Genomic DNA, 16,980 nt, shown 5'->3' with positions numbered 1-16,980 from the left:
CCAAAATATAAACTTAGTTGGTCTTTAAGGTGCTACTGAAGGAATTTTTTTATTTTTATTTTGCTTCGACTCAGACCAACACGGCTACCTACCTGTAACTAATGGTCAGGGTTACCTTTACCTTTATCCCCTAGTACATATCTGGGTTCACTGGGCTGGCTTCTCTGGAAGCAAAACCATTTAAAGCCCTGGTTCTTGAAATGGTCTGAGAGCACCTAGTTTGTTGCAGGGCAAACTATAAGCAGTGCAAATGTGAATTTAAAAAACAGAGGCAAAGACATTGAATAAGAGTTCTTAAGAGAGAGGTGCCACAAATGGTTTAGCTGTATAGAACACCCAATCCCTCTGACCGCTGGACTCTGTGCCTAACTAAGCCGTCTCCAGACATTGCCAATACTGTTCTGTTTCTCTGTAAAGAACATGTCAGATATCTGTTCAGAGAGTCTGCTGAGAGTGCCACATTATAAACAATGCATTACATTCTGTAGTTACTGGATGAACTCGCAGGAACCCCGCGTTGCACACAGCATGCAGCAAGAAGAGACACGAGGCTTGATTCTTAGACAACAGCATGAATTCACATCTGGCCAGATGTGTATGAAGATATCTGCCGCTTACAGTCTTAAGTGGGGAGAGTGTTGCTAATAGATATAGAACACAGGGGAAGGTATGAAAGGTTTGGACCACAGTTTCCAAGTTTGCCTGACACAGAGGTGCAACATGGTGGGAGTGTATGTTTTAATACAGAGGTTTTCAACCTTTTTGGGTCCACAGCTCCCTTGACCAACTACATTCTTTCTGTGGCACTCCTGTGGGGCTCAGGCGTCCAGTTATGTCACCCCTTGCAGAGCTGGGAGCCCATCACCCCTTCTCAAACACCATCCCTTCTGGAGTGTTTCCTCAGCCTCCTCTCTTCTCCCCTCTCCTTGGGAGTCCTCTTGGAAGCCGCAGCTGCCGCCCTGGTCTCCGAGCTGCCCCCCCTTGCCCTAAAGAGAGGTGCCTCCTCACACTGCCCTACACGGGCCTGAGAAGCACCACCTGGACAGCTTCCGAGACACCAATCCCCTGGGAAGCTTGTAGCCAGGGCTGCTGCAATCAACAGCCTCAACGTGAGAGGGCATCTGAGGAGGGAGTGAAGGAAAGGAAAGGGGCAGAGGCCAGTGTTGCCCGTGGCACCCCTGACCATCATTCAAGGCACCCCATGGCACACTGGTTGAAAACCACTGTTTTGACAGATTGATGAATGTTGGTTTAGGACTATGCAAGCTTCCAAATTATGCAGAACTCTTCATGTGATTGTCAATCTGACCCACATTGTGTACAACACACGACTCTTATACCCATGCCCTCTTGACATTTATTTGACAAAGCATTTGTTTTATTTTGCAATACCAAAAGATCATGATCCAGTTAGTAAGCAATCCACCTCAGTGAGGACTGGTGACATACTCAGTTTCAGATTTTTGTTGAATTGGAATTACTTTGGCGTAATAAAGCTGTATATATTCTTGCCATACACCTTGTTCTTTCCCCAAAACATCATTTTCAGGCTTGCAGGAACTTGTTCTAACATGAAGTTGGCCAAATAAGGTACAGCAACTCACAGGGAAGATATGATATTAGGTACCAAATGTACATCCCAGGGACCTGAACACACAGTGAAGATGTATGTATTGTACCTATTTAAAAGATAAAGGGTATGATAGGGTAGCTCTATGAGCCAACTTGTGTTCACAGGAAATTGAGGTCTTCCAGCATATAATCTTCAAATCACACTCGGGGGGCTTCTCTTGCTTCTTTAATCCAGATATGTTTTGACCATTCTGTGGTCTTTGCTTTCCTCAGGAGCAAGGCCATTTTTTCCTGCCTTTGCCCTGCCACCAGAAGTTTTCATCCTCTGGGAGGCCTTTCCCCACCGCAACCCAACTCACAGTTGTTTCACCAGCTGCTGAGCCAGCTTCCTCACCAAACACCATTTCTCCTTGACACACTAGACAGAGGAGCAAAAGGAGAAAAGATTACATAACCTAACATTACATGAGCCAGAGAACAGATCATCACACAGTCAGAGGGTTACCAGAGGTGCATGATTATTACACGCCATCTGGCATCCTTCTGTAACATGGCAGGAACACTTTACCTGCACACGTTGCCTCTTCAGCCTTTCAATGATGTGTCTGTTTGCTTGCACCTGAGAAACGTACGCTGTAAGGATGAGGCTATGAGAGAAAAATAGGCCATCACACCAATAGTTTGTGGAATCTTGGTTCCCACTTATACACCAGGCCAGACTGGGAAATGGGATGCCACCTGCCATAGGCTGGGTGAGTACAAAACCATCTGCTAGGTTAAATTTAATCAAGGTTAAACAGAAATAGCAATCTGTTTTAGAGCATTTGTAGTTGGGTCGCTCACCAGGAGCCTCTTTTTCCTGCTAGTAACATCAAAGCATCAAAGTGATGATCAGGTGTGCTAGCAAGTGTCTGATGCTGATGCTATTGAAAAATTCCATCCTTATCACTTGATGGATTGATCTCCCATACAAGGGATTGACCAGCTCCACACCTGCTTAGTTCAGCTGCAGCATCTGCTTCCGAACCACTCAATGGATCCACAGCTACGCTGTCATGTGTAGTTCCTAAAATATTGGTACAGTAATTTTTTCAAATGTGACTATTCATTTGCCAGAACTATGGGACTTTCATTAACTAAAAGGGGGGCGGGGAAGCTACACTCCTTTTTTATTAGTGGCAAAGTTACCATTGGAATCACACACTCTGAGCACAAGGTGTGCTTGAGCCACCTTCCTTTTGGGGTGAAGCAGTAGAAGATAATAAGTAGTGTTTATAGAGGGGAGGTCTCTTGCTCAAGGTCTCTTGCTCAAGTGGCCCTGAGTGGTCAGGCAGATGGTCAGATTTAGCTTGAAAGGAGCTGTGGAGGCTGTTCTGTGGCTGGTAAGGCCAGTGACGGTAACACACCACTTTTCCAACAGGGTCCAGGCCAAGAACCAGGAGGTTGCTTGCCTTGCAAATAATTCAATAACATATGGCCAGCCCTCCCTCCTTTGGTATTCCTCCATCCATGTCCCTCCCAAAGTACCCACCTGAGCACCATCAGAAGTAAGAAACAAAAGACATTGGATGTCACATAGCTCAAGGCACGTTGTGTTGACATGGGTAAATGGGACAGAGCCTTAGGTACTGCCTCCCATGGAGTTGAATAATTAGTAAAGAGCCCACAAGCTTGGGATGGAGAGACCCTGGGAGAAAAAAAAGAATGACTGTCAGAATATAGGCTTCATCAACCCCTGTGCTCTTTAAGATGATCAACCCTCTAGCTCCCCACCCCTCAGCTCACCTACTGATGACATAGCCCAGAGGGACGTAGGCCTGGAAAAGGCCTAAGAGTAGCATGATCTGGAAGAGGAATTTAGAACGGGATGCTCGAAACAGCTGAGTTGAAGGCTGGCAGTTCTGGAACAAGGTGTACTGTGGGTGAGAAAAAGAGAGTGAGCATGCCTCCTGCACATTCCTAGAGATATATTGACCCCAAAGGCGAACAGCTCAATACCACTTTCAAATATATTGCTAAAGCCTTCACATCACAGCTGAAAACATATATTGAAACACCCCATGAAGAATCATTGGGAACTGCAGTTTACCCCTCACACAACTACAATTCACAGCAGACTTAAGGAATGACAGTTCCCATGATTACTTTTTTTGTGGGGGTGCTTTAAATTATGATTTATATACAGCCCAGGTGTTCACAGTACCTAGGGCCAGGTTGCATCCAACCTGCTGCAGCCAGGTTCAATGGCTTCAAATGCATACATGCTAGCAACAGCTGTGGGCAGGATGGGGTCAGTAACCACCAAAGTGAAGATCTGAGTCTGGGTGGGACTGCCTCCAAGATAAGAGAGGTGAGTTCAGAGAAGCAAGTACCTTTCCCTCCACCTCTGGTCTTCCTGTGTGGGTTGCTTGCTACTACCAGCAATTTCTCTGCTTTGAGAGTTTGTAACTCCCAGACTCCTCTACAGTCCCTTAGCCAGGATCATGGCCATCTTCCCTGGCACGGTACAAGTCAAGAGGATGAGGGACTCAAAATAGGGCCGGATCCACAACCCGCATCATGATGGGCATGATAGGTACTCTCTGTGTGTACTCTCAAACACCCACACATGCACACATGTATACACAACCTTTACCTTTTTCAGTAGCGTACAGTGAAATTTTCATAGGGGAGCAGTTAGGGCGAGAAACACCAGCTTGCAAGGGCGATAAGGTGGGGGGCCTGATGTCGTGCCCATGAGCATCGTGCCTCCTTTCCTAAGCTGGACAGAAGCTTCCTGGGCTTTGGGAAGGAGGTGCCAGGGGAACATTTAGGGGACTAGCCTGTTAGGATCTCTTACTTTCCAGTAGGACCCTGACAGAGACACATGCCCGGCTGGCATGTTCCCTCCCTCCTGGTCGATTGTTCGGGAGCTTCGAAAGCTTTCTCCAGCCCGAACATCACAGCGACTGATGCCAACTGACACCAGCATACTTACGGATCTGCAGAGTTTGCGCAGTTGAGTAACAGACCTCAGCAACTCAGCATTTGGCTAATCTATTTTGTTTACATATAAACACACATGGAGCACTGCAACATGGCTCCCTCTCTCTCTAGCATCAGGCAGCAAAGAGAAAGGACAAAGGACAATAGTCCCACTTCAGGAAACACAGTAACACAAACATCCTGTCTTTGTCACTTCCCACTCTGTGGAATGTAAACATACACTGTCATGTTGATAGACAACAATTCCATGAATGCAAACACGGGGAATGAATCTCTAACATAGCCTTGTCCCCCTAGTCCAGTGACAGCATGCCACTGACCTTTTTTATATAGAATGTAAAGAAGATGAAGACACAGGCAAGCAAAGGCAGAAGTGGGCAGAAGTAAATCCCGATCCATATGACTGTTTGAGCTGCTACAATATCCAGTACATTGTGAGGCACCAGGAACTCTTCTTTGCCAAGCCACTGAGCCAGTCCACAGGAGGAATGCTTAGCAATCAGTCTGAAAGAGAGAAAGAGAGAGAGAAAATGAATTCAGAGGCAGGCATAACCTCTTCCAATAACTGCAGCTGGGTATCAATGCCACTGAATTCTGCCTCTTTTGCATAGGGAGCACATATGCCTATCCTCCTTTACTAAAAGCACCCTGCAGTCAACAATGATACAATGGGCAGACCCGCACTCTACATTTAAAGCATATGACTTGGCCCAAAGAAGTCAAGTTTCCCCCTCACAAAGCTACCATTTCCAGCATCCTTAATAAAATACAGATCCCAGGATTCTTTGGGGGGAGGTCATGTGTGTTGAATATGCTTTGAATGCAGAGCATGCATCTGCCCAATGACAGCTACCCTGCAACTGGACCACCTGGCATCACTACTGGGAGGCAGGAAGATGAGATAAATACCTGTGGATAAGGGGTAGTCAATGTGGTGCCTTTTGGGTGTTGTTGTTTTTTGGCTCCAGTTCCTATCACCTCCAGCCAATCCAGCCAGTGGCCAGTGACAATGAGAATTATAGTCTAACAATGTATGGTGTGGATCATGTTCGCTATCCCTGCCATACATAATACTTTCCTAAGGAAGGAATGGTCTGCCCATTTGTGGAAAGAAAAAGGTGAATGAGGGCTTAACCACACTTGAATCCCCTTCGTGCTTTCCAGGGATTGCCAGACTTTAAAGCTCTGCATCCAAGCACCCCCTTTTTTCTCTCTCTCTCAAGCTTTCCCAGGAAAACCCACTCTTTAAAGCTCAGTTGGAGTACACGGCAATCCATGGAAAACCCGATTAGCCATTTGCTCCGATACAGCTTTAAAGATTTCACAAGGAAAGCTCTGGAACAAAAAGGTGTGTTCAGACACAGAGCTTTAGAGTGCAGACCTGTGCCTGGAAAGAGCGGGCAAAAGGTAAGTATGGAAAAGCCCTGGGTTAGGCCAAGAATGAAGGAAACCAGGAGAGATGGGGCACTCATCTCTTGCCTCACCTCCGGGGCAGGCTGATAAGGAAAGCAGATGCCAAGGTGGTCAAGAAACTGAAGAGGGTCATCTTGTACATCTCTTGTCCAATGTGGGTTTCCCAGCACTGCATGCACAATCAGGGGAGAGATAATGTCTAATGATGTGTATATGGAAGGAAAAAAGAAAGAGAAGAGGGAAAAGGAATCCTAGACATGTCAGACACATTATTATAAGCATAGCACAGTATATGGTGTTAAATGCAAAAAAACGCAAAAAACCTAAGTCATAGCTGCCAAGTTTTCCCTTTTCTCACGAGGAAGCCTATTCAGCATAAGGGAATTTCCCTTAAAAAAAGGGATAACTTGGCAGATATGCCCTAAGTTCACATTAAGCATGCACAATACAACGTTATATGGGTAATAGAATCTATGGAGAATTGTTGTATAAGTTGCAAATTTGTAACACATTAATAACCCCAAATCAGGCAGACTTTAATTGCTAATGATCAACCAGGCTTTCCTCATTGCTGGAATTGGGACCCAACAAGGTGTGTGTTGGCGGGGAGGGGGATGGAGTTGGAATCTATGAAATAAGTGAAAAATGATACATTGACACGCAGACAAAAAAAACCAGGAAAAGGAATACTCAAAGATGTCTAGACAGCCGAAGAGCCATTCTAGAGATTGAAAACCAAGTTATGCAGCTGGGTGCTTAAAGGTGAAGTATACTTTTGTCACTGCATCAAGTCAAGGCTAACTAGCTCTTTGCCATGCAGACTAATGATACCTTGCTTTAGAATACTTCATATCCGAACACATTATGCCTGGGCCACATTTGCTCTAAACAGGAAAAGTTCTGCTGAAATATCCCATCCACTCCCATGTCACCTGATAGAGTTTGTTGTAACCGCATTGGTGGCACTGAGCAGCACTGCCGCTCCCTATGCATAGCACTCTGCGTCCCAAGAAGAACATGAACATTCCCAGGCTGGACAGTTTCAGAATTACACACCTGTGGGAGACCACAAGAGAGATTGGGCTTGCACCTTACACTTGGTTTCCACCCCACTAATCCTACCATATAAGCCAGTTTTTGGGATTACCACCTGACCATGAATGGATCCAAATAGCCATTTTACCACACATTTCCCCACACATCTGTCCCTAAATTGGGGTGCTGTTTGGTCCTGATGCACTTTGCACTTCAAAACTTCTGAAAGATCTGGATCTTTTTCACGTTCCACAATATATTTTTGTACAACAGCTGTTGCATTGCATATCTTAAATCTGTATATATTTGGTTGTTCTTTGCGTTATGGGATTATAATTGTAATTATTATGAGTGGCATTCAACTAAATTTTACTCAGAGTAGATCGATTTAAATCAATGAGTCATTTATTTTGAAGGGTTTACTTTGAGCACAATTTAGTCGACCACTATCCTATTAGTTTAGGAAGACAAAGGAATGGGGGAATTATGACAGTAAAAGAACTAAGGTATATTAAAAATCCATTGCTGATGTTCATAAACACATACATTACATGACTGCATTTCCCATGAAAATATAATAATCTTTTTTGAACTGCACTCAAGTTTTCTTTTTGTTTACTATTTGTCAACGGGAATCAATATAATACAAATTTTAAAAATATATATTGTTGCTGTCTGCATCCGCCTGTCTCGGGAAGTATTGATTTTACTGCGTTCCCGTTTGCCCGCTTGAATCGTTGTGCCATTGTAAGGGGTATCAATCCCTTCTTGATTGTTTTGCTTCTTCCCTTATACTTTCACTGCCATATTTACAATAAATGATATTGGGCTTGATGACCGACTGGGCCACCTAGTGCTTCCCAACTTAGAAAGAGAGAATAGCGAAACTAAAACAAAGCATGAAAAACTCTGCTTGCTGCTCAAAGTAATTTAAGGCCTACCCTGCAAATCCCTTATACCACAAGAAATATATCTGCCCCAGGTTCCCCACCAAGATGAAAACACCTACCTGATTAGGGTGAGGTTGACTTCAGTATTAGGAGAGTAGCCTTCCAACTGGGTCAATACATGAAAAAGTAAAGGCAGGATGGCATTCACTATGGAGATGACCATTGGTGGCAGGTACTGGCTCAGTACATCAAGGCTGGCAGCATTTTTCTGGGAGTACAGAGAGGGATTTGTTATGAGGAGGCACATTTCTGCCTAGAATCAAAACACAGAGGAATATTTCCTGGCCACTCAGTACCAAAACACAGTGCAAAAAGCCAGGACCACCAAACTTACTGCATTTTCAGAGCAATACCTTCTTCTTACTGCGTGTCAGGCTTAATCCCTCACCCTAGACCAGATTCCTGGTCCAGCTGCAGCAGCTGTTTTCCAAGAGCACACAGCTGAGTTCTGGATTGAGGTACAGCCACCCACAACCCCACTCTGACCCTGGCAAGGGATGAAGGGTTGGCCTACTTGACTGTGCCCCTGGGAAAACTCTGTGGCTGCGTGGATACAGTAGAAAGCAGCCCCCGTCAGTAGCAAGATGACACCATTGATCAGCAGGCGTAGCAGGTAGAGCTTAGCAAGCTGCTTCCGTGTGCGCTGTTGGTTCTGCAAATGTCGGATCTGCTCCGCTAGGTCTATCTGCGAAGAGAAACCGAGTTGCTCACTTGCTATTTGTGCAGCTGAGCATGCAGAGGAGAGGTTTGCTTCCAGTGCTTCAGCATGCAAAGGAGAGGGAATACCCAGCCAATCCAGTAGGCATGCACGGCCCAAGAGAGCCATAACACCTTGAGCACAGAAGGGACATAATAATCTGAGGCTAGAAAGAATGACTGAAACAATCCCTTGTCACCTTGGGAAATGTTCTTTGAGGAGGGAACAGGAATTAAAGGGTATGATTCCTGTTTCCCTTTGCTTGTTGCCCCTACAATGCTTGTTCTCTTTGCTTTCGCCCAAGACAGGTATTGTTAATTGTTGCTGCCTGACTTACAAGTAAAATAAGCAAGGAAATGACAGGGCCTGAAGAAAAGAAAATAATGGTGCCTTTGTCAAATTTTGCAGTTCCACTTGTGCAATAGACTTCTATGCATGCAACAGAACAGGGCAGTCTCGAGCAGGTCGCGCGCCCTGGTGCTGAGGGGCGGAGATCGCTCCGGCGCCCCCGCCTTCGCAGGGCGCAGCATGGGTTCCGCGCGGCTTTGCCTACTGGCCCAGCACCCTGGCGCACCGCGCCACCGGGGGTCTACCTAGAGCCGGCCCTGCAACAGAACTTCCTCTACCTCTCCCCTCAAAATCAGCTCCAGGGGGTTGGGAGAGCTTTTCAGAGCAGATTGGGGGGGGGGTTAACACAAGAAAAGGAAGCCTCATTATGCAAGCAGAACGCCACTTGTACAACACTGGATTCAACCCTGGTTTGTTTCCGCCAGTTCCGCCAAATTTAGGCAAAGGCTGAGGTTTTGTCCAAAAATATTTTTTAATGACTGGATGTGTATACATACTTGAAAGAATGACACAGTGAAAGAGGTGGGACTTTTGAGGACATGAGCAAATTATCATGAAACCCCATAGGCAATTTTCATGTACCTTTAGGTGATTGTAAATATTCTTCTGTTTGAGGGTGGCTGCCTCTGGGCTTTGGATGCAGAAATCCCACTCTGTGAAGATCCTGGCACTGACACGTGGTTTGAATTTCCACCGCAGCATCTGCCACCGGGCCATGCTGGCTACAATCCTGAATATTGGGACAGGAGTGAAGATTGTCATAGGCAAACAAGACTTTTCTCCTAGAAAATTAATTCCTTTGCCCCGAGCAGTATATAGAATTCAATGTGTTGCAAAATAAGTTCCACTATGTCACTGCGGCGGGTGCAGCCCAATATATGTGAATCAACATTGGAGTAACACCCAGTTTCCAGAAAGCAGGAGACCGCAAGTCTGCACAGGGATGTATGGTATGATGTGAAAGTGTGCAAATCAGTTGCAGGGGGTGATGAAGGCAGAAAAGATGCAACAGTTTAGGAATATTAGCTTGGTCCGCTGGAGGAGGATTACCTAGTGATGCTTCAGAGTCGGAATGTTTTCTGGGAATAGTAGGAAAATTTGATGGGAATGAGTTAGGGATGCAGAGTCTCAAGAAGACTGAGCTGATCCCTATGGCAGTATCTCAACACACAGAATGTAGTTGTAACATGAATAAATGCTAGACTTACTGGAGAAAAGGTAGGGAGTGAAGAAGGAAGAAGAAAAGATTTTTGCCCATCAATGTCTGATTAGATCGAACACTCTGAGAGAATGACTGGGCACTGGGATATGCTCCCAACAGAAGGTGTATAATTTCCATTCCCGGGGAATTTGAACATGCCAGGAATAGGCTAGAGCAGAAGTTGGGGAACTTGCAACCCTCCAGATGTTGCTGAATTACAGCTGCCAATGGGGCCAATGGGAGCTGAAGTTTAGTAACACCTGGAGGACCTTGGGTTAGAGATATGTTCTCCTTGGGTTAGAGAAATGTTATTCTGACCGTATGTGAGATATGTGGAGTATACAACCTACTGAATTACTACAAGGAAAGAGTCAGCATTTTAAGTGTGTCATCATAAGCCATTGTGTATGTAAATCCCTATTCATGAATCCACTCCCTTGCCCTGCAATTCCTTGCTTCTCTCCTGTTCCCTTTTCCAAACCCCTGCTAGAAAGGCCTGGGTCTCAGCCATCATCAGGGCCCTTACCTCTGGAGGATCCAAATGAGGCAGGCAAAGAAGTATCCCAGGATGCTAAGCAGGTATGCTAAGTGTACATTGTAGCGGTTCTTGCTATCCTGTGTCACATGGTAAGCACCATAAAATAGGTACGAATACTCCAGAAAGCCCTAAGGATGGAAGATAAGAGGAAATTACAACCAGGGGTCAGCAAACTTTTTCAGCAGGGGGCCGGTCCACTGTCCCTCAGACCTTGTGGGGCCTGGACTATTTTTTGGGGGGGGGAGAACAAATTCCTATGCCCCACAAATCACCCAGAGATGCATTTTAAATAAAAGGACACATTCTACTCATATAAAAACATGCTGATTCCCAGACCGTCCGCCAATTTAGAAGGTGATTGGGCCACATCCTGATGCTTGCAGGTTAACCCAACTCATAACAGAGGAGTATGGAACCTGTGGGTCCTTCAGATGCTTGCAGGACTCCAACTCCTCTCACTTCTAACCACTGATTGACCATGCTGGCTGGGCCCCTTGGAGTCGCTGTCCAACAGCACTTGGAGGGCCACTGCTTCCTGTCCACTGCCATAATACTTTTCTAATGACTTTCTAAGTTTGAATCATAGAATGCAGTGAGTACAAAGTTTGGATAAGAACCACCACCCATTAATCCAACATTATCCTTCCTGCTCAACTCCAAGCTATATTTGTCTTCCCAACTGCTCCATTTTGGTCCATTCTTCTTCTTCACCTCTCTCCCCCCCCCCCAACTATAACCCCTTGCTTAGGCAGCATTTGCACCTCCATCAGCCTCCCCTCTCCAGCACAGTAAACTCCAGACTCTATTTCCAGCAGACTCACCTCCCCAGTGAAGATATCTTGGAATCGTTGCCAGGCAGAACGATAACTGACGTTACTGCTGTACTTCATGCATTCAGGATCTGGGGGGAAAGACTGGGTAGATTTATAGCACTGACTAGACACTCTGACACTTAGATGTCAGTATAGGATCTAATCCAGATGGGATGTTGGGGAAAGCACAAATGCTCTTGGAAGCACCAGCAGAGACTCACCTGCACTTAGACCTGTAGGAAATATCGTTGTATTTTGAGAAATGGTAACAGGCAACAGTATGAAGCCTGTGGCCAGCAGCACAGCCAGGAAGTTGATGAAGAGCAGGAACCTCAGGAAGGTAAAGTAGGACTGGATGCCAGGACCAAAGTTCCCTGTACAGTATGTTGAAGAGGATAGCAAAAGTGGGCAACACAGAAAGGCAAGCAGACAGGCATCAGAGGGGATGGGGAGGATGAAAGTGTCACACAGGATAAATTCTGTCCCAGATCCACAGCCCTTTATTCATTCACATGTAGTATTGCTACGTGGCTAGTTCCTACCTGGTCTGACGGGGGATTCTGCCTGCTGTGTCTACTTCAGTGCCAGTCAAGCAGAAGTTACCTTGCATTTTGAAACTGTTCACACATATCAATGAGCATAATAACCAAAGTGGGTAGGAGAAGTGTCAGCCTTACAAACTGCCTCCCCTTCCTAATGTACACAACAAATCCACAACCCCATGGTTACCCTCTGCTAGAGGAAAGCAAGATTTATTTATTTTTCTTCTCCACAAACCATGTGGTCAGCCAGCCTGCAGAGGTCTCCCTTGCCTCACACCAATTAGAGATAGGTTATCAGTAGTCCAGTTGCTGTATTTAGTAATGTATACAGTATATAACCAGCATCCCCTGCCATTTATAAAACCAAGTCCCTTCTCAACACAGAGAGAACTTGATATTTTCTTCAAGTGTAGCTGTTGATTTGACGTCCTACAGTGGCGGAGCTTCATGCTCCGGCGCGGGGTGGTGGTGGTGGAGCAGGCAGGGGCAGGGCTGGCGTGTGTCCGGGGGTGTGGTGTGCCGCCTGCAGGGTCGTGGCACCCAGCGTGTTGGGGGGGGGCAGCCGCAATGGCATCCCGCCGGGATCACGCTGCCAGGGACGGTGCACTCCCCCTGCACTCCTCTTCCTCTGCCAGTGGTCCTACAAGTGGTGGACCCTGGGTTTCAATGTGAAATGACCCTGTGGAGTGCCAAAATGTGGCACCCCCAGCCTCTTGCACTCCATTCTAAAGCATAATTGCAGTGTCCCCTCCGTTGCCCCTGAGGTTCTGCACCCAGTGTGACTGAACCAGTTGTGCTCGCCTAAATCTGCCTCTGATCCCACCCATCTTCCCTTTAGAAGTAGCCCCACCACCTTGTTTGCTGCCACTGGACCGAACTGATACCCCAGTGACATTCCTTGGGTAGATGAACTTTTAAAGGTGAAAAACCATTCCCTACTGTTACCTCCAATCTCATCCAGGGGAGGTTTCCAGAGCTGGAAGATCCTGACAAGGTTCCAGATTCCTTCTTGAAACTGCTTCTGGGCCCTGGATTGTCTTTGTCTCCAGCCCACCCAGCCGGACACATCTCTCCCTGTGGATGCTCTCAGCTGCCTGTGCAAGGGAGAGTGGGTTGAGTTTAGAAGGGGCCTTCTGAATCAGTGAAGCTTTGGGAGATGAGGTTAGGAGAGGACCACACATCCCACCCCATTTTCTCGTTGAATATCTGCACTTACCTGTCTCCCTTTTGATACTCTTCTATTTTTAGTCAGTAGGTTCCTCTGCCCTGCCAAGCCCCACTAATCCTTTATTTTATTATCTGTACTTCTTTGATGCTTCTGTGCCATATCAGAACCTGCTACAGCGGGCTGGGGGAGCTTTTTCAGTTCGAGGGGGGGGGGCTACATTCCTGCATGCGCAATCCTCTGTGCAGAGGCATCCCAGGGCTGATAGGCGGAGCCAAGGGCAACTGTGAGTGGAACAATGACTGTGACTCTTCCCTTTGTATAGTTGGCCACCAAAAATCCACAGGCTTTTACACCACCTGGTTGAGTTAAAGCTATGTATCTATAAAAGAAACAAACCAGCTCTGTTTTGGGAAGGAAGGGAAGGAGGAACAAAACTTGTGTGCCTTTTCTTGCGAAGTACTGCATGGTTTTAGCAACCAGCCTGCACAATTACAATCAATTACAGTACATACTAAGGATGTTTTCCCATGTGACCTTGCCCCAGACCTGAGGAGGCGCTTCTCCTTCATGGAGCAGGGCAAGTCCCTGAGCAGCAACTCCTGGCTACCCAGTTCCTCCAAGGAGTCTTCTGTGCTGGAATCAGAGAGAACATCGTGCTGGGCAAGTCTGTGCCTCAGGACCTGGGTGCCATCCATCACTTGAGATCCCTGAAACAACAAGTGTGCTCGTGTTAAGGTGTGGGGACCTGGGCACAGAGTAAACCAGATGTGGGGAACCTTTTTCAGCCTTAGGTCAGATAACCCTCTGGAGGACAGAAGGTGAGCAGGGCCAGAGGCAAAAGTAGATGTGACTCTTGGGCTATGTACAAGCCAGTGGCTTATAAAGCAGTGAGGTCATTTCCCCCTTGCTGCATTTTAAGTCACATTTGCACACCAGAGAGGGAACGGGGATGTCTTCAACCACGGGACATTACTTTATTTGTTTCCTATGTGACCGCGGCTACCACCAGCCCAAACTCCTCTTTATGAAGCTATCATCTGTGCATGTGCAGTGGATCTCTCAAACGCACTCACCTCAGCTTAACTGTGAAGTGAATGTGGCTTACGTTTTCTCTCTTTTTGCCAAATTATTTTATTGATTTTCCATAATTTTTAAACAAATCATAACCAAAATTAATACAATTTTTTGAGAATGTGGCTTATGTTTTCAAATCAGATAGAAGCTGGTTTGAGGGGAAATGCATCAAACAGCAATATTTCTCAAGAAACTACAGTAGGCATAGGCAAACTCGGCCCTCCAGATGTTCTGGCCTACAACTCCCATGATCCCTAGCTAACAGGACCAGTGGTCAGGGTTGATGGGAATTGTAGTCTCAAAACATCTGGAGGGCTGAGTTTGCCTATGCCTGAACTACAGGATAGATTGTGGCCAACATCTGTACATTCCACCAATGGTGGAAGCACACTGGTGCCAGAGTAAATGGTAATGTGTACATATAGCTTTGCCTTTATACAGTAGGCTGCATTCCGGCCACACAAAACTCAAAGGCTTCTACATACAGATGCACACCTCTCTATCCAGGCAAACAAATAATATTTTCTCTATTCAAGGACACTTTCCAAGCCACGCAAAAACACTAGGGGGGTGCAGAGCAGGGTTGGTGAAGAATATGGCCTAGGAAGAATTCCAGGGGCCATAAAGAGAGGCCTGGAAGGCTGAATTTAGCCCCCGGGTCTGAACTTAAAAATGATCCCTCAACCTGAATACAGTGGTACCTCGGGTTTAGAACTTAATTTGTTCTGGAGGTCCGTTCTTAACATGAAACTGTTCTTAACCTGAGGTACACTTTAACTAATGGGGCCTCCCGCTGCCACCGTGCCGCCACAGCACGATTTCTGTTCTCATCCTGAACCAAAGTTCTTAACCCAAGGTACTATTTCTGGGTTAGCGGAGTCTGTAACCTGAAGCGTATGTAACCTGAAGCGTATGTAACCCAAGGTACCACTGTACCTGATACCTCCATTATCATTTGAATTTATTTGTTAGCTGCAGACCACAAAAATACCACACAACACTCCTAATGTCCCATGACTCCCTTTTAGGCCGCAATTACAGCCTAAATTCTAATTTGTTCCTCTTCATGTTTGACAGGAAATTGGGAAGATACCCAAAGTAAATTAGGATTTCAACATCTGCCAGTAAAATGACGAAATGACTCTTTCACATTTACAGGTGCATATTGTGGTGAAGCATTTAAATAAACAACAACCCCAGAATCTTGAACAGCCTCCTAAAAGCATATCACAGCCCTTTTTTTTAAAAAAAGGATGGGGCAAATTTTACTGTGAGGGGAGGGGGGGGCTACACCATGCTAAGATAATACTGTATTTAAGAGATATTGATGCCTCTTTCCTAGAGTGCAACTCTAGAAAGGAAGCATCAACAGGCCTTCAGTTTACTGTTATCCTAATGCTGTGTTGTGATAAACAATGCGCACCAGTTAGAGCCAATTTGCAGCTATTGGGTGCAGTTCTATTCACATTCCAGTTTACACAGACAGCCCCAGTCCTCAGGTCAGCTGTCTGCTGAGTCACCACCACTGAGAGGAAATGGAAGAGAGAGAAAACAGTATCACTGGTACTTAATTTTACTTTCTGTTTTTCCCTTAGGTGGCTGTTCCCTCTCACAGGATCTTCACACATCTACGTGGGTCAGTTGGGCACAGAAGAACAACTGTTCACCCCGGTCTGTACTATTCCTGCTGAAATAAAGGCTACATGTTCACTTTGTACTCTTGCATGTATACACACCATACACAAGCACATGGCTTCCCCCCAAAGAATCATGGGAACTATAGTTCACCCTTCATAGAGCTGCAATTCTCAGCACCCCTTGGCAAGCTACAGTTTCCTCCATACCGTTCCCAGGGTGCTTTGGGGCAAGTCATGTGCTTTAAATGTGATTTAAATGTATGGTGTTGCATGCAGCCTCTGAAAAAGGAAGCAACTCACCCCTTGTCCTTTTAGCTTCTTATCACCACTACAGCACCCCACCAAATCCTGTCCACCTGAAGCACAGTTCTGGCGATACAGCTCTCCTGTGGATTAGAGAACCAAACAGAAGTACAGCGTCTTCATCCTAGCTGTGGGTTTTTGTTTGCTTATCTGTGGAGATGCTAGTGGCACGCCCATGTGACAGGAAGATGCAATTTCCTGTATCGCGCCAAGTCATCGTGTTGGGTTCATACATTGCAGTTGGTAGATTACACTTGTTGGAGATGGTGGAGATGAATACATTTTTTTGCGCTTCTTTTGCTAGTTCTTATAAACTGCCAGACCAGTGCTATGTTAGAACTGCTTGTTTTCCATTATAGAAGTATAATTCTACTTTCTTCCCCCTTTCTACCGTTCTCCATCCACTGAAGTTTCCCTAGGAATCAGCATTTTTTTTACGTCAGGGATAGGGAACCTGGGGCCCACCAGATGTTATTGGACTACTACTCCCATCACTCCTGACCATTAGTCATGCTGGCTGGGGCTGATGGGAGTTGGAGTCCAGCAACACGCTGCAGAGCCACAGGTTGGGGAGGGCTGATGTAGCAGGTCTAAGCTTGCAGGTGCACAATGCAGTCATAAATATGTTTACTTGGAAGGAGATCCCACTGAGTTCAATGGGGTTTACTCCTAGGTTAGCAAATGTAAGGTTTCAGCTTTAAATTG

General features: G+C 46.0%; 1 protein-coding gene across 1 annotated transcript; it reads right to left on the bottom strand.

Moving 5' to 3' along the window:
- Positions 1–1,146: 1,146 nt before the first annotated feature.
- TMC8 (transmembrane channel like 8) lies at positions 1,147–16,414 on the bottom strand. Its single transcript, XM_035104226.2, has 16 exons — positions 16,273–16,414; positions 13,808–13,968; positions 13,039–13,187; positions 11,773–11,925; positions 11,561–11,640; positions 10,728–10,867; positions 9,583–9,730; positions 8,470–8,640; positions 8,015–8,163; positions 6,903–7,026; positions 6,042–6,139; positions 4,878–5,061; positions 3,358–3,488; positions 3,104–3,259; positions 2,141–2,219; positions 1,147–1,990 (listed from the first exon to the last, which is right to left on the bottom strand). Exons 2-16 carry the CDS (start codon positions 13,954–13,956, stop codon positions 1,928–1,930), a joined length of 1,974 nt encoding a protein of 657 aa, XP_034960117.2. The 5' UTR covers positions 13,957–13,968; positions 16,273–16,414; the 3' UTR covers positions 1,147–1,927.
- Positions 16,415–16,980: the final 566 nt, after the last annotated feature.

Source organism: Zootoca vivipara, chromosome 2 (genome assembly GCF_963506605.1).
Source record: "Zootoca vivipara chromosome 2, rZooViv1.1, whole genome shotgun sequence".
Lineage (NCBI taxonomy): Eukaryota > Metazoa > Chordata > Lepidosauria > Squamata > Lacertidae > Zootoca > Zootoca vivipara.
The sequence above is the reverse complement of the archived record's forward strand: the minus strand, read 5'-3'. Positions and strand labels throughout refer to the sequence as shown.

What these genes read in the sequence shown, in the direction of transcription:
- TMC8 (XM_035104226.2), bottom strand. Translation starts at nt 13,956, where the DNA reads ATGGATGGCACCCAGGTCCTGAGGCACAGACTTGCCCAGCACGATGTT. An exon ending in TCCCCTGGATGAGATTGGAG is followed by an intron (nt 11,926 to 13,038) that starts GTAACAGTAGGG and finishes CATACTGTACAG; the next exon opens with GGAACTTTGGTCCTGGCATC. An exon ending in TTACATTCTATATAAAAAAG is followed by an intron (nt 3,489 to 4,877) that starts GTCAGTGGCATG and finishes TCTCACCCACAG; the next exon opens with TACACCTTGTTCCAGAACTG.